General features: G+C 47.3%; 1 protein-coding gene across 15 annotated transcripts in view; it reads left to right on the top strand.

Moving 5' to 3' along the window:
- SYNE2 (spectrin repeat containing nuclear envelope protein 2) overlaps positions 1-21,514 on the top strand; it is a 319,309-nt gene extending 297,795 nt beyond the window's left edge. For 10 of the 15 annotated variants that reach the window (XM_036906082.2, XM_057488386.1, XM_057488385.1 and 7 more), the window contains 17 exons: positions 296-458; positions 5,599-5,786; positions 6,226-6,376; positions 6,701-6,883; positions 8,341-8,478; positions 9,331-9,525; positions 10,662-10,938; positions 11,440-11,508; positions 12,408-12,547; positions 14,274-14,388; positions 15,110-15,312; positions 16,339-16,539; positions 17,332-17,460; positions 18,599-18,790; positions 19,577-19,660; positions 20,128-20,177; positions 20,457-21,514. In XM_036906082.2, the coding sequence (XP_036761977.2) occupies positions 296-458; positions 5,599-5,786; positions 6,226-6,376; positions 6,701-6,883; positions 8,341-8,478; positions 9,331-9,525; positions 10,662-10,938; positions 11,440-11,508; positions 12,408-12,547; positions 14,274-14,388; positions 15,110-15,312; positions 16,339-16,539; positions 17,332-17,460; positions 18,599-18,790; positions 19,577-19,660; positions 20,128-20,177; positions 20,457-20,679 (2,701 nt within the window). In that variant the 3' untranslated portion in view covers positions 20,680-21,514. Of the gene's footprint in view, positions 1-295; positions 495-5,598; positions 5,787-6,225; positions 6,377-6,700; positions 6,884-8,340; positions 8,479-9,330; positions 9,526-10,661; positions 10,939-11,439; positions 11,509-12,407; positions 12,548-14,273; positions 14,389-15,109; positions 15,313-16,338; positions 16,540-17,331; positions 17,461-18,598; positions 18,791-19,576; positions 19,661-20,127; positions 20,178-20,456 lie in introns of those variants that run through there. The other 5 variants (XM_036906091.2, XM_036906081.2, XM_036906090.2 and 2 more) reach the window with 4 other exon arrangements.
- Positions 21,515-21,826: the final 312 nt, after the last annotated feature.

Here is a 21,826-nt window from a genome sequence, read left to right as displayed (position 1 = left end):
AGAAAGGGTATCTCCTGGGCCTCCGGGTCCCACTGTGGGAATGACAGGACTTCGTATTTGTGGGGTGGATCAGCTCTCAGTCCATTTGAAAATCAACTGGAGCAGCAATTTTGTGAAGTGTCACATACTCTGTGAAAACTTAAATCTGGTGCCGTGAAGGTAGTTCTGCTGTAAAATCAGTAACGGATGTAGGTTGCTGTTTACTCTTGGACACCCTAAGTGGCACATTTCACTCACCACTAACCGCTGGGTTTTTGTTTTCCGCCCCTCTTTTTTTTTCTGCAACCATATTTAGGGTGAAGAAGCTGAAGGAGACTTTTGCTTTTATTCAGCAGTTAGACAAAAACATGAGCAACCTTCGCACCTGGTTGGCCCGGATTGAGTCTGAGCTTTCTAAGCCCGTTGTGTATGACGTCTGTGATGATCAAGAGATCCAGAAGAGGCTCGCCGAGCAGCAGGTGGGGAAGTAAGAGTGAGCTTCTGTACGAGTACAGGTGTCTGCAGTATCCGCTAACCAGCCTTCCCCGTGCTGGCTGTGTGTTTTAGTGTGTTTACATTTCATAATAGCTTTTTTTCCTAGAGAAAACTGACCATCTGTTCATGTCCTTGCACGTGTGAGGCATCCTTCTCTTGAGTGCTCACCCTTCCACCACCATTTGCATAGCTCTTTGGGAAATGCTCTGAATATTGTTTAAGATGGAGACCTTAATCTTAGTGGTAAATAAGGTTTTTTTGGTTCTGTATTTTTTAACTTTGATTTTTTTTTTTTTTAGCTTCTGTTAATGTAGTTTTGAAAGGCCATGAATGGAAAGAAAAATGAATTTTCTAACCAAGGATGGTTTCCATGGGTCAGTACTCTGATACAGCTTCCAAAAAAAAAAGGCATACAAGGAACATGCTTGGACCAAAGTTCAGGAAGCCTTCCCTGCAGCGCTCTGTGCCGTTGGCATTATGCACCCTCCAAGCCGAACCTAGAAATTCCCCAGCTTGACAACCACTGAGGCCTGCCAGTGTCTGTCATGACACTAACCTGATCTCTGATGCCACTGACTTACCAAGTCCACTTCCTGCCCTCAGTGGGCTCACGTTCACATGCTCATTTTCATATGCAGTGCCTGAGCTTATCTTTGTTTTTTTAAATAGTTAAGTTTATATTACTCACATCTCTCTGAGACTGCAAGCAGATTCTGTTTGATCCATACAGCAGTATTGTCATCAGGTTCTCAGACTTGTATCTGTTTTCTTCACATTACCTCCAAAGCCTTGGTGTTTGCTGTCTGTCATCCCACCAGGGAGATCACCCACATGTCACAGCTGCTTAGAGACAGAATTTTTCACCAGATTCCAGGGTAGAAGGCCACCCCTTGATGATAAATTCTCTCATGAGTTTGGGTCGGTCCTTTTACTGATAAGTGACATCTCATGCTACCATGAAGTAGAGCTAAGTATTTGCTAATACTCTTGACCTAAATCTTTATTCAATCTATTACAGTTATAAATGATGGCTGTTCTCTGATTTTCAAATCAGTATCATTTGGCAATGCTACAAAGTAAAAAGATTGGTTTTTCTATTTATCCTCAGAAATTTAAGTATATTTTTCATTGAGGTCATATAAATTCTGTCTTTGCTTTATGGAGAAATGAACAAGAAATAAGTACCATGTTAATTGACACTGCAAAGATTTTAATGCCCTCAGTAGAGTCACAGCTTCTGGACATTATCAGTTTTATTTGCAAGTTTGATCCACTAGGATGACTTTCTTACACAGTCTTTTTATAGACAGGCCCTGCATATAACTGTGTACCCTGAGTAGTGAGTATTTTCAGGTAAATAGTACAGAAACTGACAACAGTTTTCCTTCCTCATGAATGACTGGCTAAATGTGGCAGGGGCTGATGAGTGTATTAATGTTTCATAAATCTGAAGTGTGACAAAATATCATCAAATTGCAGGGAGTTTATTCCCCAAAGTGTACAGTGTGGAGCCACTGCCATCCTGTTGGCCTTGGTTGTTCCTGTACTGAAGTGGTCCAAAACTTCAGTATGGTTGATGGGAAGTTTCCCTGTTCATAGAGTTCAGAATCACCATCCTGGAATTCTTATCCCTTGGTTATAAAAAAAAAAATGATGGAGTTGCTGTTCAAAACCACCATTACCGTAAGGAAGTTAGGTGTGTTAGTTTTCTGTGGCTGCTGAAAAAAAGTTCTCAACTTTACACAAACTTATTATCACAGTTCTGGAGGTCAGAAACCTGACAGAGCTCTGACACAGGGCTGAGAGGAGGCTGCAGGGGGGAAGCCACTCTGCCCTTCCCAGCCTCTCGAGGCACCAGTTCTTGGCCCGCGGCCCCTCCTCCACCTTCAAAGCCAGTAACATCAAATCTCTCTGTGCTGTCCCCCCATAGTCACTTCTCCTTCCCACTGACTGTTCTTCTGCCTCCTCCTTCCACTATGAAGGACTCTGGGGATTACACTGGACCCACCCAGATAAGCCAGGGTACCTCTCCCTATCGTGAGGCCAGCTATTAGCAACCTTAATTCTCCTTTGCTGTATAACCCGACATATCACAGGTTCTGGGGATAATATGACATTTTGGGGGGGAATAATATTCTGCCTACCACAGATGTCTTGAGGAAACTTAGTATTTCTATTTTTTAGAAAAAATCTTATTAAGCCCAGATCTCCAAAGCTCCATCAAAACCACTAAAAACAGAAGTGTGTCACATCAAAGAGTTCTATATGGGCTATTTTAAAAAAACCTTACCTGTGCTTCTGTCACTAGTTAAATGTAATAAATTGCATAATTGCTTCCAGAAATAAGACCAAACGCTTGGAATCACATAGAAGTGCCTTCTGCAAAAGCGCTCAGCAACCAGAATTGATTAAGAGCCATGTGCTCTCTGGATCCTCATTGCAATGACCTTGGGGCCCAGCGGGGAAGAGGTCAGACCTTATGAGTCCCTTTTGTTTCTCTTTTATGTAGAGAATTTTATTACCTTCTAAAATATGTATTTTATTACCTCCTTAGGTAATAAGGGTTGTGTGGTTGTCCTATAGAATAGATCATCTTCAAAAAACAAAAGTGGTGGCAACTTTCATGACTCTCTTAAACCATGAACCAGTCACTGAGTCTCAGCATTTCTCTCCCGTTTTCTTTGGTTTCCTGGTGCCCTGTGGGGGCCGGTTGGTGGCGTGGGGACGAGGGGTCATTAGTTGCCCCTCCCCCTCGCAGTGGGCCACCCCAGCTTCATGCCAGCCTCCCTAAGCCAGTCCCCAAGACCTGCTCACCTGCTCGGCAGCCCGGGCCCCTCCCATGAGGACATTCCGGAGCCATCCCTGGGGGTCCCACCCATCCTGTGTGATTTTCTGCCCTTCAGCCTGTTTTTTTGTTTTTATCTTATTTTTCTGGCTCTAGTATCATGTCTCCCGGCTCCTCCTCTCACTGTCCCCACCCTACACGCACTTTCCCAGCAGGGCCCTGTGTCACCTGCTCAGGAGCAGAAACACACAAAACCAAGAGGAGCCCATCTCCAGAACCACTGGCAAGTCTTCTACATTGTTTTACATTGTTTCTTAAGTCCAGTTCTTCAAATTATATTTGAAAAGCTTTGAAGTCCAATTCCCCTGCAGACTCGCCTCAGCGGGCGCTGGTGGGATCGTTCCAGTTTCTAAAGCATCACTCGTCCAGCATTTCATTTGCATTTTAAAATATGGTCCACCACCTTTTATTTTACAAGATAAATAATGTATGCTGTAATATTGGCAGGCCATGTGATGTTCTAGAAGTTTGCTTTGGAACTTTTGAAAAATGTTGAGTTTTTTTAAATCAAGATGTTGATGGTCTTGCTACCATTCACCTTATGTGTTAATCAGTTTTTTTAGCCATTTTACTCCATATAACATGAATAAATGACTTACAGCAACTACAAAAATACATGGCATTCGTGTTATCCATAGATTAGACTTCCTCCGTGTTTTTCAGCCAGAGTTTACCCAAGCCTACCAGCTGAAGTCAGAAGCAGGTACCATTTTTCAATTAAAATTATCAGTGGTACTCATTTAGCACCAGTGCTAACATTCCTAAGTATTATTTTAATAAAGTTAAAAGGGACATTTATCAGTGCCAGTAAGTTTTAGGAAAGTCTATAACAACTGTCTGAACCACTAAGAATTCTTAAAACTTGAATTCTGTTTAAAGCTAACAATTTAAAGTCAGTTCTTGCATTGACCTCCAGAAGACTTCACTATTGCACCATGTCAGGCATATGTCCTGGACTGCAGAGCTTAAAAAAATCACCCTGCCACATCTGTCTTCATAGGATACACAGGGTGACAAACTGGAAAACATGTTTTCTTCAGTGTATAACTTTATGGTGCTCATTTTTAGTTAGGTTCCATGTTAGGAACTGCTTGACTTAAAATTTGGTTTGAGTGTTAGCATTTTTCTTTAATATCCACCCAGAGAATGATCTGGTTGTGCATTTATCAGGAGAAACGTTAAAGAACTAATAGTCCTGTTCAGAAATACAGTGGTTATTTCCAAAATCATTAATTATTGAGGTGACCAGGAATGAGCTTTGCACTTTCTGTAGATGGTGGCAGGCACTGTTTATAAAATAATCCTGGAAACTGAACTTTACTGAATTTAGGGAACTTTAGTATACTTCGTAGTGGCTTCTTTAACTTGGCATTTCTCTTTGTCTTGGCTGTTTTGTGATGTAATTTGGATACTCAGATCAGTGGTGCGGCCTCCTGTAACTCACCACAGATTCTAGGCTGCAGGGGAAGCCTACCTCATCCGGATGGCAGGGCAAACAGGCTCCTCATCTCCCCGTCCCCCAACCTGCTTGTGGTGTGCAGAGGCAGTCTCTGGGGCGATGACTGAAAATGCCATTGTTTAATTGTAAACAGGTTTTCTCTTCATGAACATCCTTTTTCCCTCATCAGCAACTGCAGCTCTGTCACTATCATTGAACAGAACTTTGGACGCCATTCCCCTCCCTAGGCTGAGCCTTGGCCAGACCCCATGAGCTGGGGAAGCAGGGCCTCTACTCCCACATTCTTCCTGGGGCCTGGGGAGCCCTAGGCTGGTCTTGTGGGGAGGCTGTGGACACTGTACCACAACACGCACGATTTGGTGGGGGACAGAGGGAGGGGTGAAGATAGCACAAAGGTCTCAGTGATTTAAGAATTCTGTGACCCATAAAAGGTTAAGTTTCTATTGCTGAAGCTTTAGGTCCTACTAAACAGTCAGTCATCCACGGAAGGCCTCCCCCAAACCAAGTCTAGAGTGGAGGCCTTTGGGGAAATGGTATAGGTCCCCTGCCTCCACAAAGTCTGTGGGACAGTGGGCTCCCAGGAGGGTACCCACACTATTACCCCCGTACAGTCCATTCCAGCTGTTGGGAGCATTTAAGCTTTGTGTCAGGTGCTACAGCACAAGGGCTGCACAGAGGTCAGGATACAGTCTGCGTGGCTGATTCCAAGTTGGAAATGCACCGGGACTGCCCTTTGTGGGGAGTGGAGCTCCTCCACTTCCCACCCTCCCACCACCGCCACCACCATCTGAAGGCTCTTCTTACTCTCCTGTAATCATAGGACCTGCAGCGAGACATTGAGCAGCACAGTGCAGGGGTGGAGTCTGTGTTTAACATCTGTGACGTCCTACTGCACGACTCCGATGCGTGCGCCAATGAGACCGAGTGTGACTCCATCCAGCAGACCACCAGAAGCCTGGACAGGCGCTGGCGGAACATCTGCGCCATGTCAATGGAACGGCGAATGAAGTGAGAACCGAGCTGCCCTGGATGTTAAGTGTGGTGTTCGGATCTAACGGCATTGTGTTCTGGTCACTTCCCTTCCAAGGTTATTGGCAGAGAAGGCTCAGTAGGTGTGATCAGTGCTTATTAAAGGCATTATTCAAGACAAATATAACTAGGGTAACATTTCCCCCAGCTCTTCTGTGTCTTGAGGTGTAACTGTGGCCGGCCACTGTGCTGCTGTGTCCCTGTGAGGCGGGAGTTCTCTGGGGCTTGGCCTTCCCAGGAGGAAGGTGTCCTGCCCACGAATCACCATCCCCACTTATTTCCCAGAAGGGGTACCAGGGTCTTTCCCTGTGAACAGGGCCAGTGCCAGTGGGTTTGGGAATGGGACCTGTCAAGGGAGGAAAAAAGTGCAAAAGGTCACGTTGAATGGCTTGTCCTGAGTTGCTTTCCTCCCCCTCAGAATTGAGGAGACATGGCGCCTGTGGCAGAAGTTTTTAGATGATTACTCCCGCTTTGAGGACTGGCTCAAGTCAGCTGAGAGGACAGCGGCCTACCCGAATTCCTCAGAGGTGTTGTACACCAGTGCCAAAGAAGAGCTGAAGAAGTTTGAGGTAAAGACCCTCCCCGGCCTAGTGCTCCTGGTAGCCAAGTGTGTGGTGCCTCAGGAGCGGCTGGCTTGCCCTATGTCTGGCCAGGGCCACCCAGTCCACAACTTGCCATCAGGTTTGCAAGATGTTCTCAGTGTGTGCCAGCTGGCATGAAGTGAACTTTAAAGCCTGTTCTTTAGCAAGCAGCAGAAGAGCAAATGAAGTAAGCCTTTGCTTACCGTTTCAGTCCCGGGACTAAGCACCTGAGGCAGGTTGTTCGGGGCCTGGCAGGGGAGTGTCCCGGCCCTCCGTGTGCTTTGGCACTGACGAGCCCTATGTGCAATACAGGCCTTTCAGCGGCAGATCCACGAGAGGCTCACGCAGCTGGAGCTCATCAACAAGCAGTACCGGCGGCTGGCCCGGGAGAACCGCACCGACTCGGCCAGCAGGCTGAAGCACATGGTCCACGAGGGCAACCAGCGCTGGGACAGTCTGCAGAGGCGGGTCGCGGCCGTCCTGCGGCGACTCAGAGTAACCTTCTCCCCATCACCCGGGGCGTTCCTAGATTTTCAGGGAGAAGTGGTTAGGTGGTATCGGGCGTGTAACAAGGCGAGGGGTAGAAGATTTCATTTAAGGCCTGGCTGTCTTACTCTTCCAGGCAGCCTTCCCTTTTGATTAAGCCCAAAGATGCCAGCATTCAGGATTTTTAGGAGGATAATTTCCCAAGAATAGGCTTTTTAGGCAGAGCCTATGTATGTGGTCTGTGTTACCAAACACATCTCTCTCTTCCAACTCTGCTACCCTTGAGGGGGTGCGCATTCGCCCACAAACTGCCAGAGTCCAGCACTGCAGTCTCTGGGTCTAGCTAAGGGACCTTTTAGCCTGGAAGGAGGCCCACTTTCCCCACCTCCCTGTTTTTGTGTGTCCCATTGTTTCTTGGCTGTGAGAGAGATGGACAAAGCCCCCCTGCATTGTGGAAGTTGGGGACAGTGATTCTCCTCAGAATTTCAGAGCACACGAACTAACCTAAAAGGTTGGGTTTGCTTTCTGAAGGTAAACATCCACTTTAGATTGCTGTAATTCAGAAGGCACGGTCTATCAACCTTTTTGAGTCCAGATGTAAACTGACAGGACTGCTGTGGATTGTGGCTACAGGAAGTAATTTTAATCCCTGCTTCTGTTCTCAGGGCAGAGCATTCTCAAAACCATTCTAAGAGGAGGAGGCTCTGGGCTGTTATTTTTTTGTTTGTTTGTTTTGTTTTTTGTAACCCTTACTAGGAAGAAATCAGCTAGCTTTTCATACAACCCCATTGCATTAATTTCTTTATCTCCTGATTTGGCTGAGACCAGTCTAAACCTTCAATTGGCACTGAATGCTGTGTTTGAGAACCAGCTGCCCATCTGTGAGGTGGTAACCCGAGAGGCATCCTTATTTGAAGGCGATAAGTATCCTCTGGGTCTTCTTTCTCTGAGAAAATACTCAAAATTACCTGAGTAAAGGCACACTGGGCAGTAGGCCAGGCTCAGCCTGAGATCAGTACTTTTCCATCTTCATCTTTGGTCATTCAGAAGCTTCCACAGAAGCCTAACAAGTTAAAAAGGGCAAGGGGCCAGCCTGAACTTTGAGGATATTCCTCAAAGGCCGGGTTCGGGAAATCACTGACTTAGACCAGAGAATTATGTAATTTCAAATGCTGAATGGACCTTTCGAGGTCATAGCCAACATTCCCACACCCTCCTTTGTCCAGTGGAGAGACTCAGAGAAGTTGGGGGCTGCTTTGGTTATCTCACAGCCAGGGCCAGACCCCAGACTCCTGCCCCCACCCTGGCCCCTGAATGCCTTGGGGTTCTCCTAGGTTACCCCAGAGGCAGGTTTCTGTCTGAGCACTGCAGGTACCCTTTCTTTTTGGCCAAAAATAACCTTGTTGTCTATCTGAGCTCTTGTTCCGCCATCAACACAAACATGTGATTGCCTTCCCCTCTCACAGCATTTCACCAACCAAAGGGAAGAATTTGAAGGGACGAGGGAGAGCATTCTGGTGTGGCTCACAGAGATGGACCTCCAGCTAACCAACGTGGAACACTTCTCAGAGAGTGACGCCGATGACAAGATGCGCCAGCTGAATGTAAGGCCTCCTTCCTTAGCAACTCTGCAAAGATTTCACCTTTGCAGAGGACAGCTGGCCAAGTACAAATTCCAGCGGATGCCCTGAGGGCAGATTCCAGCCATTGTTAAAGCAGCCAGGCTGTATTCACCTGTGTGCTGCTGGGTTCTCCTGAGCAAGGATGCGGTTCCTTACGGTCGAGGGGTCATTGCAGTGAGGCCCTTTCTCTCTGTCATTTGTAGTCACCCAAGAATAAGAACAGAACTTCTCAAGACGCTGTTTCTGCAGCACTCAGGTCTGCATGTGACATGTAGGGTTTAACAGAAGAGTCTGCATCAAGAGTGGGGCCAAGAACAGATATCTTCTGCTCTCCCACTGTTACAGATACCTGTATTACCCTTTAATCTCACTATAATTCCCTCCTTGGCTAGATTTATAAAAGTTTGAAAAACAGAAATCTGCCTTCTCTAATTTAATGGCAGTAGTAAAATTACTATTATGTCAGCAGAAGCAAATGCCCATTGGTGGCTTATTCTGGGAAATTTTCTCTTTCCACCAAGTGTCAATAAGACAAGTTCTTTCCTTCATACCCAGTAACAGTAAATATCCACTCATGTCAAATTGTTAAGAGTTATTTTAATTAGAAAAGTCAGTGCCCAGAAGGAGGAGGGAAATATGTATACCGTTGTTTTAAATGATTGAATCTTTATTTTCACTTTGTTAAAAATGGATGAAGCTGGAGTACTAGGCGAAGGAACAAAACTGACATTTTGATGCATTTCTGTGGCTGTTACAAGACACAGACGCGGTTTGATTTGGATCCTCGGCGACATTTCTTTCTTTGAAATCCTGTCTCTTTCCTACGCTAAATAGGGTTTCCAACAGGAAATTACGTTAAATACCAACAAGATTGATCAGCTCATCGTGTTTGGGGAGCAGCTCATCCAGAAGAGCGAGCCCCTGGATGCCGTACTGATGGAGGACGAGCTGGAGGAGCTGCACCGGTACTGCCAGGAGGTGTTCGGCAGGGTCTCCCGCTTCCACCGGAGGCTGACCTCCCACCCTCCGGTACGGGCCGGGCCGCCCACAGGGGATCTGAGCCATGTGGAACTTGATAGCGTTCAGAAACTTAACACGTAATGATTAACTGCAATTTATTTTACGGTAAAAAAAAAAAGCTACATTAAAAAGCTTTATTTGTTTTCATTAACATAGATCTGTAATTACTTGGAAGCTTCCCACAGCCCAGTGGGAAGGATGCCACTCCTGAAGTTCTTGCTCCCCTTACTGTTTGCCGCGTCTTCCTCTGTGCAGGGCTGTCCCGGCATGTCAGTACCCTGGGGCACACTGATAGGTGTTCAGGTTTTGCTTACAGTAGTTACTTGGGAATATGTTGGCCTTTTCCTCTGTCTTAGTGTCTGGGAGCTTTTAGTATTTGTGCCATTCTAATGTCTTGTTCTCATCTTTGAAGTGCCAAGTGTACTAGCTTTTCGAAAGCAACTGTGGTATTTCCCTTGACAAAGGGACCTTTCGGTAGAGTTCAGGTGGAATTAAGGCCTATTGTGCAAAGTTCACTGCCTTTGTGTGCCAGAGGCTTTAATGATGGCAACTAACCAACACAGCTGGCCACTGTTTCTTCTTTTTGTGTCTCCAACTGGCTAGCTTAAATTACCCTGTGGTTCTCTCATTTCGAAACATAGGTGACAGTCATTTTTTTTTAGATAGACAGAGGCTTTATAATGCAAGAGAATAAGATCCCATATCCTGAACAATAAGATTGGAGGGTAAGAAAGAAAGAACCTGTTTTGCACGGTCATGAAATTGTGACTCTTACCCAGAATACTCTGCCAGCCTTTTTAAAAAATTTGTTTTAATTTTAATTTTCTGACTCTTGGAGGAAGCTGCCATCAGTGAGATTTTAGCTGCTGTTTACTTATCCTCCAGGTGAAGTTGGTAATCTTAGATTATCAAGATTCAGATTAAAAGCTGGAGTTGTGGAACATACAGATTCTAGGCCTCACGCTAGGAAACTGAATTAGAATAACCACCAACAGGCCCTGCGAACCTGATTCTTGTAAAGCTGCCTCAGAAATGCTGAGGGTGGCTGTTTCAGGAGCTGCTGGACAGGCGGACCTCTGATGCTCTTCACAACTGCAACAGCCTCTGGTTTGGTTAATTCTGAAAACTGGATCCCCCCGATTTAGGGCTTGGAAGATGAAAAGGAGGCCTCTGAGAATGAAACGGACATGGAGGACCCCAGAGAGGTCCAGGCTGACTCCTGGCGTAAGAGGAGAGCAAGCGAGGAGCCCTCGCCGCCTCTTTGCCATCTGGTGCCTCCAGCCCCGGGGCCCGAGCGGTCCGGCTGCGAGACCCCCGTCAGCGTGGACTCCATTCCCCTGGAGTGGGATCACACGGGTGACGTGGGGGGCTCCTCCTCTCACGAAGACGACGAGGAAGACCCCTACTACAGCGCGCTGTCAGGTAATGCTCCAGTTTCCAGGGCCCTGAAACTGACCCACTTGGCTCTGTGTTTTAGCACCTTAGCCACACGGCCAGCTCCCTGACCGAGCCAGACTTCCTGAGGCCTCTTGTGCTGTTTTGCACACTGAGGTCTACCTGAGAGTTGGCTCACCCTGATCATAGGTAGAATAAAAGGAACAAAATTCACCTTGGGACATTAAGGTTGTTCCCTGATGGCCCTGGCTGTTTGGGAGGCTCACCAGTGAACTTTTCAATGGAGCTTTTCCGATATTAGGAGATGGAGTGCCTCCATTCTGTCTATGAACTTCCTTTCCCACTGCTGCTGCAGACAGTCAGGAATTTGCTGAAAAAATCCTGGTTTTTCAAAACTTTTTAAAAAAACAGAGAAAAGGTAGTTACTTTTCTCCTCCCAGCTGACAATGTTTCTCCTGTTTTAACTTAATAATTGGGCATTCATCTACAGATGCCTGCAGTGAGGAAAATGACATTATTGTTTTTCAGATGTAGAAATCCCTGAAAATCCTGAGGCATATCTTAAAATGACCACAAAAACTTTGAAAGCGTCTTCTGGTAGGCCCCCGCCCGTGCATGTGTCTCAACATGGCAGCATCCTGTGGCGCACACTGCATCCTAAACCTCGCTCCCGTGTCATGTCTGACCTCTGCCTTCTGTGGACACCATGCACCTCGGTCCTTGTGTCATGGTGTATTCACACTGCTGTACTCACACCTACCTGCGCGCTCCTTACAAAACCCCGCCCGGACAAGAGCGAGCTCCACACCATCCCTCTCCTCCCCATCAGGCCTGTGCAGAGGGAATTTTCATGGTGCCTGTTTTAATTTTTTTATTTTCCCTCCGTCTAACTGAAGGCCTTTGGTATGGGCCAAGCTTTCTTCAGGGTGCCTTGGTTTGGAACTATTTCCTTGCTTTTGGGAGTTTTCTGGGAAGAGCAAGGTGGATGGGGGTGGAAGTACTGCTGCATTCGTCGCAGAAGAAACCTTCCTTTCCCTGACTTGCATCTCTGATCTTTGTTCCCTCCCCTACCCCATCTGCAGTGGTGGCAGAGCCACAAGTGGTCCTTTGGTCCCCAAGTCCATCCTGATGTTCACTCCACCACTCACTCCTCTCCTCTTGGCCCCCAGACCCAGCCTTGCTGCCAGTGTCCCCACCACTAGAAATCTTCCTGGCTCTAAAATGCCACTCATCCCGCAGAAAATCACGTTTGTTGTGCTCCATTGTAAACCCACCTAGTGAAGGCACAAACCCATCTCAGCTGCATGACTCTCATTTCATTCCCTGCTGGGACATACTGACATTTTGCAAACGTGCATGCTTTGCAAGGAAAGCTGCAGAATTCATGTTATACTATAATCTGATGCCATGTTACCCGTGACCTTCTCTGTGTAACTAAACATGAACCCTTTGGTTGGAGAGAGTGGACCATCACTTGGGGTTTTTTTTTGTTTCAGGTAAATCCATTTCTGAGGGCCACGCTTGGCATGTTCCTGATAGCCCTTCCTGTCCCAAGCATCACTACAAACAAATGGGAGGTGATAGGATTGTACAGCCTATCCCTTCAGATTCCAGCACTCCTTATAAACCAGCCTGTGTAAGTCTTGACCCTCCCCCACCTGCCAAGAATGTGATGCAAGTGCATGAGTAATAGAATTTTCTCAAAAAGAGATTCTGATGTATACTGCGTGTGCTAACTCCACAGGCATGTCTTAAGTTGGTTTTCCCTATGGTGACAATCTGTCTGCTGAGCTATTCATTAAAGCCCTGGCATAGCTAACTGGACTTAGAGGTTTCTGGCCAGAGGTCATGACCTCTGTGTGTACTGACATGGTATGACAGTGAATTTTACTGTTGAGTCAGTCATCCATGCAGTGGTGAAGTGAGGTGCTGGCCTTCCTGAGTTGTTGAACCTTCCAGACCAGAGACTTGGCAGTGTGCTGCAGTACATGGGTTGGGTTCCAAGCCCTACTCATTAATTGCTCTGGGGCAGTAAGCATTTTGCCCTGCCTCTGTAAGCCTTCTCACCTTCCATAATTGTTGTTAGGATTAATGTGTATGCCAGTATAAAGTAGGCCCTCAGAAGTGGTCTCCTCTGTCGTCATTTTTCTTGTTACTACAACTACATATGGTTTATTGTTGATGTGATTCATAATGGTGACTGTACCTTAGTGACATTTTCCTCAGGTCACATGAGTCCTTGGCCTGCTCTGGCCACACAGCTGTTGGGGAGCAGCCAGTCTAGGATTTAATGTGGCCCCAGATCTTTCTTGGTACAGAGAATTAGTGATGAGCAAGTTAAAATTAAAATGTCCTGTGCATTTTCAGTGTGTCGTCTTTTAGAGGAACCAGAAGCACCTAAGCGTTGCTGGGTTAGTCTTCAAAGTGCTCTCGATCTGGGAGTGAATACTGCTAGGTAACTGGAAAAGGTTCTGTCTGTACATGTACAGACCCAGGTCATTTGCCAGCAGGCTTGTCCATGCCCAGTTCCTAAACTCGTCCTCTTAGCAAGTGGTTGTCAGGTGTAAACTGTCCCTGTGGTGCAGGAGACCACCTGCCAGTCCCAGGGAGAGAGACCCGGACCCTTCCTTGGCTTTACGTCCAGGGCTGTGTGGCTCCACCTCTCCCAGAGGCCATGCTTGGGCTCCTCACCTGCTCAGTTTCAAAAGTGCCACCCTTTTTGTGTGTCTGAAACCAGGTGTATCCCCATAAATCAGAACGGTTTGTTTTTTTTACTACACAAATAGGCTATATGGATATAATCCAGAGAAAAGCATGGCTTTTCTAAACAGAATACACTTATTTTTGGGAAAGTCTGAGGTAATGTGGAAGAGTCAGTATATGCAGCAAAAGATAAATGCTTTCTAACAAATGACCCCAGGAGGTGGATTTGTCCTCTTTGTTCCCAATTCTTGGTGGTGATAATGCCAACCAGCTGTACTGGGTGACAGGCAGGGACAATTAAAATTTTGCAAAACACTGCAAGTGGAAAAGTGTGAGCACGACAGCAGTCCAGTTGTTTGCAACTCTTCTTGAATGGTTCGTTTGAGGAGCATGAGGAAGCCACCTCAAATTACATAGGGCCATTTTGTTCCCAGTGTTGACATCTCGCCTCCCTGGGCCTCTGCTGAGGCTGTATTCCTGCTGTTAGCTCTGCTTGCCTGTGGGTGCCGCCCATGCACTGAAGCGCCTCTGTATCGGGGCAAGTGCCTCAAAGGAAAGCACTCCCCATCTTCATTTCTTCCCTATTGATACGAACCAAGATACTCCTCAGACAGCCTTTACAATTCATAAATAGTAACATAAAAATTGGCTTATTCTAGGTAAAGCTGCCATTACCTCCAGGCACTGATGGTGGCAAAGAAAGCCCAGCAGTCTTGAATGGCAGCCCCCAGCCAGCGGCCGAGGGGCTGGCCGCCCTCGCCGGGCAGCAGCCAGGTATGGTTCAACCAGGCAATGGTGAAGAGGGCAGAGTCTGGATGTGAGGTTAGCTGGGGCATTTACTTGGAGTTCTTGCTTGAAAGAATGTACGTTAGGAATTGACCAGCTATATATACTTCACTGAAACTGTCGAGCTTAGCCTACGGCAGCCAGTGCTATTTTAGAGTTAGCTGACTTATATGAACAAATTCCTAGGCGGTTTACTTTCAGAACTATTCTGTAAAAACTGACAAAATGAACCTTGAATGTTGAAGTGCATGTTTTAATGACTTCACGTGCATATAAAGATCAGACATGAGGATGATGATCAGAGAGTTGTGTCAGGGTCTCCTCAGGAGACCAGTTCATTGATGATAAAAATAATTACTCGACAAAGTCTGTCCAAAGGAGAAAGCAGCCTGAAGATGGCATGCACTGCAATGCTGGACCTGGGACCACTGCCCATCCTGGCAGTAGGCTGGGTCTCTCATCCCGCCCCCCCTTCCCCCCATTCCGGCCTGTGGGGGAGTGCAGTGGCCCAGGCCTTGAACCAGAGCAAGGGAAGCGTGCTATCCCACCGTCCAGGGGAAGTGAGAACTGCCGAGCTCTGAGGCTCCTGCAGGGAGCGTCCCCCACAGGTTTCATCGCCCTGACCCTGAGTGAGTTGGAGGCCAAGAAAATTGTTTGCATTATTGCTGCCTTTTTTTTTTTTTTTTTTTTTTGCGGCTTTTCATTCCAGGTGCCTTTGACACATGGGAGCTGATTCAAGCACAAGAACTTCACAATAAACTCAGAATAAAACAAAACTTGGAGCAGCTGAATTCTGATATCTGCAACATCACCACTTGGCTGAAAAACACTGAAGCAGAGCTAGAAACATTAAAGATGGCAGAGCCTCCTGCTGATATCCAGGAACTGGACCTCAGAGTGAAGAGACTGAAGGTGAACCGGAGGTGTTGGGGAGCACAAGGAATCCAGGTGCACATGCCGATGCTGGCTGTGCTGGACGGGCAGGTCACACCTGTTAAAATGGTGTAGGTGGCGGCTTGCAAACAGTGTGTGATAGTGTTCAATCTCATCCATTTCACTTCTGTAACTGGCAAGGACATGGATGCAGATTTTTGTGTTCATTCAGAAGAGTATCTACAAGTGATCCCAAAGCCCAGAGCAGTGCCAGAGAAGTGTGGCTCAGGTTTCGGGTGCTGGGAAGGTCTGACTTCAGTTACCTCTAGACTCTGGAGGTGTTGGCAGGCACTAACAGGCAGCTTAAAAACACCCTTCCAAACTGTGCACTGACGACTGCTGGCGGAGCGCTGAGGGTGGGGAGGAGGAATAGCTTGCCTGCTAATGAATTCTGGGGCCTCATCTGGCTACTGTTACACGGTTAGCGATTGTCACCCACCCAGTCGGCCCTCGCCCCACTGGAACTGCCCAGGGAGCAGGAGAGGGCAGTTTGAGGCCTGCACTTTGGGGCACCCTGAGCAAACATCTGAGCTAAGATCTAGGTCAGGGGTTTGGGGGCATCCGGGCAGCCTTCGCATTTGTTGTATTGTTTTACTCTGTGCATTAATGTATCAGGGTTACCATTCACCCTAAGGAATACTTATCCTGAGGTATCTAGGGGCAAATGCAGAATAACTGTGTGAACTTTATCTGGAAGACTTTTAATCTGGTCCAGAAATGTTACTGAGCCAACCAGAGCTCAGTGGGATCTGGTCATGCCTCCGATGGAGTTGGCCAGCCAGGAGATAGGCCTCTGCTCTCGGCCTGGCCAGCCGGCCAAGTTACTGACCTTGTAAGGCAGTTCCCTCACCTGATGCTTCCCAGCCAGTCACAAGCAAGGTCGCTCTTGTTTCTGTGGCCACAGCTCAGAGAAGTGTTGGGAAGATCCGCTCCCCAATGAAGTTCAGAATGGACCCCACATCACTATTTTCAGAGTGCCTAACCCGTCTTTTCCCTCTGTGGTAGGAGGTGTTAAAAGCCTTTGACACTTACAAGGGTTTAGTGGCCTCTGTCAATGTGAGCAGCAAGGAGCTCCTGCAGCCTGAGAGCACTGAATCCCGAGAGCTCCAGGGCAGAGTCGGCCAGCTGAGGCTGCGCTGGGACGCGGTGCAGGGTGCGGTGGAGAGCTGGCGCCGGGGTCTGCGGCAGTCGCTCATGCAGTGCCAGGTATGCCTGACCCGAGGCCCAAGCCCACGCGGGTGGGGACGGCAGATATTTTTATCCCTGTCAGGCTGCTTTGGCACAGACAAATGTGGCTTGTGTAGGAAATGTGTGCTTTGCCAACTGTTTCCAAAGAGGCCCACCTGCTGTTTCAGAGGCTTGATGGCTTGCCCCACGTCTCCTGCTCTGTTGCCCAGACCCTCTCCTGTGTAAGGGTTCCAGGAGTCAGAAATGCCACTCCAGCACTGCCATACAGCAGTGATTGAGAGACCTGGCCCTGGGACCAGGAGCAGTTAACCCAGCTCTACAGCTTTTTGGAAGCTGGGTGACTGGGCAAATCACTGAATCTTCCAAACCTCTGTTTGTGATCTGGAAAATGGGAATAATTTCAGAGCCTGACCCACAGGGTTCTTCATAGGACTCAATGTATATAATCTTAGCCCAGCACTTGACACATACTAAATGCTCAGCCCACATTAGATCTCACCCAATCTTAGGGAACATGAGTCCTCTAGCAAGCCCATCTGTAGCCCTGTCCTTGGGCCACAGCCTGGCCTTCTGGGTTGTATCCCTTAGCTGTTAAATCTAGCAGACTTGTTGAATAATTGGTGTGGTCTTCCTATGTAATACTGGGTAGGGAATTCTCAAGCCCAACCTTTCTGTTAGCACTTTTCACTCGGCAAAATTCTGCGAGTGTGTCAGCTGCACACTCTCTCCCCCACTTTCCCTTTTCCTTATTTTGGAGCCCTGGCATTTAGTTTAAATCAGGCAATGCTATGATGTGTGTTATTTCTTAAGGACTTTCACCAGTTGAGTCAAAGTCTGCTACTATGGTTAGCGAGTGCTGAGAGCCGGAGGCAGGAGGCTCATGTTGCCGACCCAGAGGCAGACCCCCAGGTTCTCCTGGAGTGTCGGGAAGCACTAATGGTAAGTTCCATCTAGAGTGGCTCTGTACCACCCCAGGCCTCTGTCAGGAGCTCAGTACTCAGGTGTTTCTGGAAACAATGATGCCAGAGTGGTGGGTCTCCTCTCACATTCCAGTTGGTGGCTCTGAAAAAGGCTGACTTGCAGGGGTGAAGAGCCATGGCCAAGAGCAGGGAGTCTTCAAGACTCTCTGGAATTGGGGACATGAGTGTTTAGCAATATCCTGAGAAACTTAGGTGCATTCATTTGATTAGAAGTATTTTTTGTGACTATTGCTCACTTAGGGGAAAATACAGTGCTTAGGGAAAAATTGTTGCACAGACACAATGAGCTATATGCATTTGCTAAATTCATCATTGAAGTCTTAGTTCTTGGAGGGTAGATGTTTTCATTTCAACAAACCAAAATGAGACCTATATATTCTCACTCGAACTCAAGGTGACATTTTTATCAATAAGTCTTCATGTGGTTCAATTACAAATATAAAGGTGTTGGTCACTGTTTGGAAAACATTCCTGTACTAAAATTTTTGTAAAGCCCCGCTGTCCAGAGCAGCACTTTCGAGTAGAACTTTCTGCAGTGATGGAACTGTTCGTGGTGGTCTCTCAGATTCCAGTTGGTGGAATGTGAGAGGTCCACTGTGATGGCTGCTAGTCATTGGTGGCTTGAAATGTGGCTCCTCTGGATGACTTTGTAATTTTAATAAATAGCCACACGTTGTCTAGTAGCTACTAGGCACTGTGTTAGACCATGAGCAGGATAACCACCCTTGACTATCCAAGCTGAGTCGGCTGGTACATACCTCTGTGTTTCTAAGTAATACATTAAAGCTACTGTTTTCTCAATTCATTCACATTAGATTTTCCCTGGATGAAGGCGTAGTCTTCACACCACCTTCCTCACTTCTAACACAATTGTCTTCAAAATGAGAAGGAACAGAAAACGGGGGTAGGATGTAATCCACCTGCTATCTAAACGATGGTAGGCTTGAGGACACAGGTAGATAGGAGAAGTAGAAGGTTCTGGAGTTCAGTACCACCCTTTCATTCATCCTAGAAATTTCTTGGCACTGGGAAGCCTCACTGGCTAGATCAGTGGCCCTCTTGATAACAACTGTTTTCACACTCTTTTTCACTTTTAGCAACTGGAAAAGGAGCTTGTGGAACGTCAACCTCAAGTAAACTCCTTACAAGAGATTTCAGACAGCCTTCTTATTAAGGGGCATGGAGAAGACTACATTGAGGCTGAAGAGAAGGTGCATGTTATTGAAAAGAAACTCAAACAGTTACTTGAGCAAGTGTCCCAAGACCTAATATCCTTGCAGGGCAGCCAGGTGAGTCCCCTTGTGGCTTTTAAATGTAAAGATGTCATACTGGATGCAAACAGCTCAGTCCTGCAGGCTTGCTGAGGGAGGGAGTCTGTAAGCATGTGGTCTGAGGCTGGAGTCATGCCCCTTTCTAACTGTGTGGCCTTAAAAGGTTACATAAGCTCTTTGAAGCTGTTTTGTCATTCCTAAGAGGGAGATAACACTAGTTCCCACCTATTAGTATGGCTGGGTTATAAAAAACAGGCCTAACCCCTTATCATTTCTGCCTTGCCTTTATGCTAAACAGACTTGAGCGTTTGCTTTTCTCACGTGACACAGTTTCAGGTCTTCCACAGTGCTGGTCACTGTCTGCTGACTCTCTCGTTCCTCTACCACCTTCTCTTTAAAATGTGAGCCAAGTCGGAACAAACGGATACCCACACCACCGTCTCGCCAGACTGAGGGCAGCCCTCGCCCCTCTGTCCTCGAGGACATCGTTCCTCCTGTGCAGCCACACCGCCGTGGTGGCCGCGTGATCACACTTCCAGGGTGCTTGTTGTCGGCCATTTGTTCCTCCTGCCGCCGCTGGGCTCAGTGTTCCCCCATGTGTGCTGTGGATGTTTAATGCAAGGGCCTGGCCTTGCCTTGTTTACGTTCCCTCTGTCTTTGTGGAAGAGCTGCCCTTCAGGGAAGGTCTGAGCTGGGGAGGGGTGAACCACACAGTGAAGCAGCTGCACGAAGCCCAGTTTTGTGCCCTTAGGGCTATTCAGAACCTTGTTTCCCTGACCTGAACCCTTGGGGTATGCATTTCAGAACCCAGACCCATCTCTGTCCGGCTTGGATGAGGCCGACTCTGGAGAGCAGCCGCCAGCCTCCTCGCCAGCACCCCAAGCACAGGTAAGCGCCCGTCTGCTGGGAGAACTGGGCTGGTTCTTCATAGTGTTTGAGGTGAGAGGACCTTGGCACTCGGAGGCCCCACGGGACATTCCATGACAGCACAGATCTGCTTCACCCTGCTGCCAGGGAGAGGCTTACCCCCAAACACACTTTCAAAGACCTAGCTCAGAGGCCGGCTTCCAGCCAGCTTCTCCGCCGGCATCGCGGTCAGTTGTGAGACACGGGAGCCCTCCTAGTGTTGGCTTCCTGATCTCTCCATTAACCACAGGTAAACTGGACTGGGTAACTCATTAACAAACCTAATTATTTCTTACGTCAAGGAGTATAATTGCAAATGTATTGCTCTAGTGTCACAAGCTTAGTAGGAAGACAGTCTAAGGCAGGTGTATCATTAAAGAAGGAAGGATGTGTTATCATTGACAGGACTCCACTGCCTTCAGTTCACTGACTAGACTGTTTTTATCCAGCAGTTCAGAGCAGAGAGAACTACAAAAGGCAAGAACCAGACAGACCACAGGTAAGAGCCCTGCCATCCCAGCAGTGAGCTTCCCTGCGCCACACCCCCTACACTCACCCATCTGGCCAATGCCACGATCAAGGCTTTGTAGAACCCCTGTTTTCTTATTTTCTTCCATCTGGAAAGGGCTGGGCTTCTCTTCCAAGGCAGAGCCCCAGCTATTGGCCCCGTTTTAATCTCAGGTCCTGGAGGTCTTTTTTTACGCAAGCAGGGGCTCAGGTAACATGAGTGGGTTTTGCCTCTGGGACCTCCTGACCGGCTCCCGACCTGTGTTGGCAGGGTGCCAGGCCCCGCCGGTCCAGGCAGCTCGCGGCCGCAGCGCTCCTTCCTCTGCCGCGTGGTCCGAGCAGCGCTGCCCCTGCAGCTGCTGCTCCTGCTCCTCCTGCTCCTGGCCTGCCTGCTGCCCTCCTCCGAAGAGGACTACAGCTGCACTCAGGCCAACAACTTCGCCAGGTCCTTCTACCCCATGCTGAGGTACACCAACGGGCCGCCCCCCACATAGAGGGCTTGGCCTGGCCTGTAGCTACACTCCACCAGCCAGTTTACACGGGGCCTGACTCACAGCCCTGGAATGTGGGGGTGACTCATGTGGCCTGGTCCAGGCCTCAGCTTGGTCTCCCCCTCCAGGAATGCCCAGAGAGCCTCTCTGGGAACCCAGGGCAACAGTTGCCCCAGGCAATTTGGTTTCAAGATCTCTGGAAACTACCATTTCCCGAAGAGCCAAGCACTTTGAATTCTGATTTATTTGTAAAACATTATTAAAGAAAACATTAAAGTGTAGCTAATATGGTCAATGAACAGTAGTGTCCCCACATTAATATATAATATGGAAACGAGCAGTCACATGCCACCTTAGAAATGGGTCAGAAACTCACATGCACCCTTGACTGATTGATTGAAACAATCATATTTAAAATGTTTAGAATTCATTTTATTCCAATCAGCTGGCAATCCTGAGCTACAGGTTAGAAACCAAAATGTTCTGTCAGTACTTAGGTCAGTCCTTTTATATTGCTTTAAATTTTTAAAGAAAGTGTACTGCATGGATGTGGTTATTTGTGCATATTTTTTAACAATGCTCAATCTGTATGAATAATGTAAACTTTGATTTTTTTAAAAAAAATTTTAGCTTGAGCTTTTGACTAATGTACAGAAAATGCCGAACTACAGACTTGATAGAGATGTTTTTGTAAATGAATTTTGTAAGACTTCACAATGAAAGTGATGCTTCAGGTTTTGTTTAACTGTTCGGCTACAGGGGGTCGGTACAGAAACTTGAAGCTGTTTGTGAATGTACAACTCAGATGTTTCTCATTAAATCAAAACAAAAAACCATACTTTTGTGTACTGGATTGTATTACAAAGCAGTTTGATGTTACATGTAATCTTCCATAGGACAAAAATTATTTTTAAAATATTTGGGGGTATTTATTGGTTTTAATTCTAAGATAAGCTTCATAATTCTACTTATTAACTAACTTCACACAGAATAATTTGAGACCTAGAAACCCACTAGCTGTGTAAGTGGAGAGGCCCCAGTGGGTGACCCTCCAGTACTGTAGGGAGCAGTGAGGGCAGCAGGGCATAGAAGGTGACACACAGGGAAGAATGAGGTCACCCAGAGTGAACAGGTCAGGTTTAACCACTGT

The sequence above is a fragment of the Manis pentadactyla genome, chromosome 11, assembly GCF_030020395.1.
Source record: "Manis pentadactyla isolate mManPen7 chromosome 11, mManPen7.hap1, whole genome shotgun sequence".
NCBI lineage: Eukaryota > Metazoa > Chordata > Mammalia > Pholidota > Manidae > Manis > Manis pentadactyla.
The sequence above is the reverse complement of the archived record's forward strand: the minus strand, read 5'-3'. Positions and strand labels throughout refer to the sequence as shown.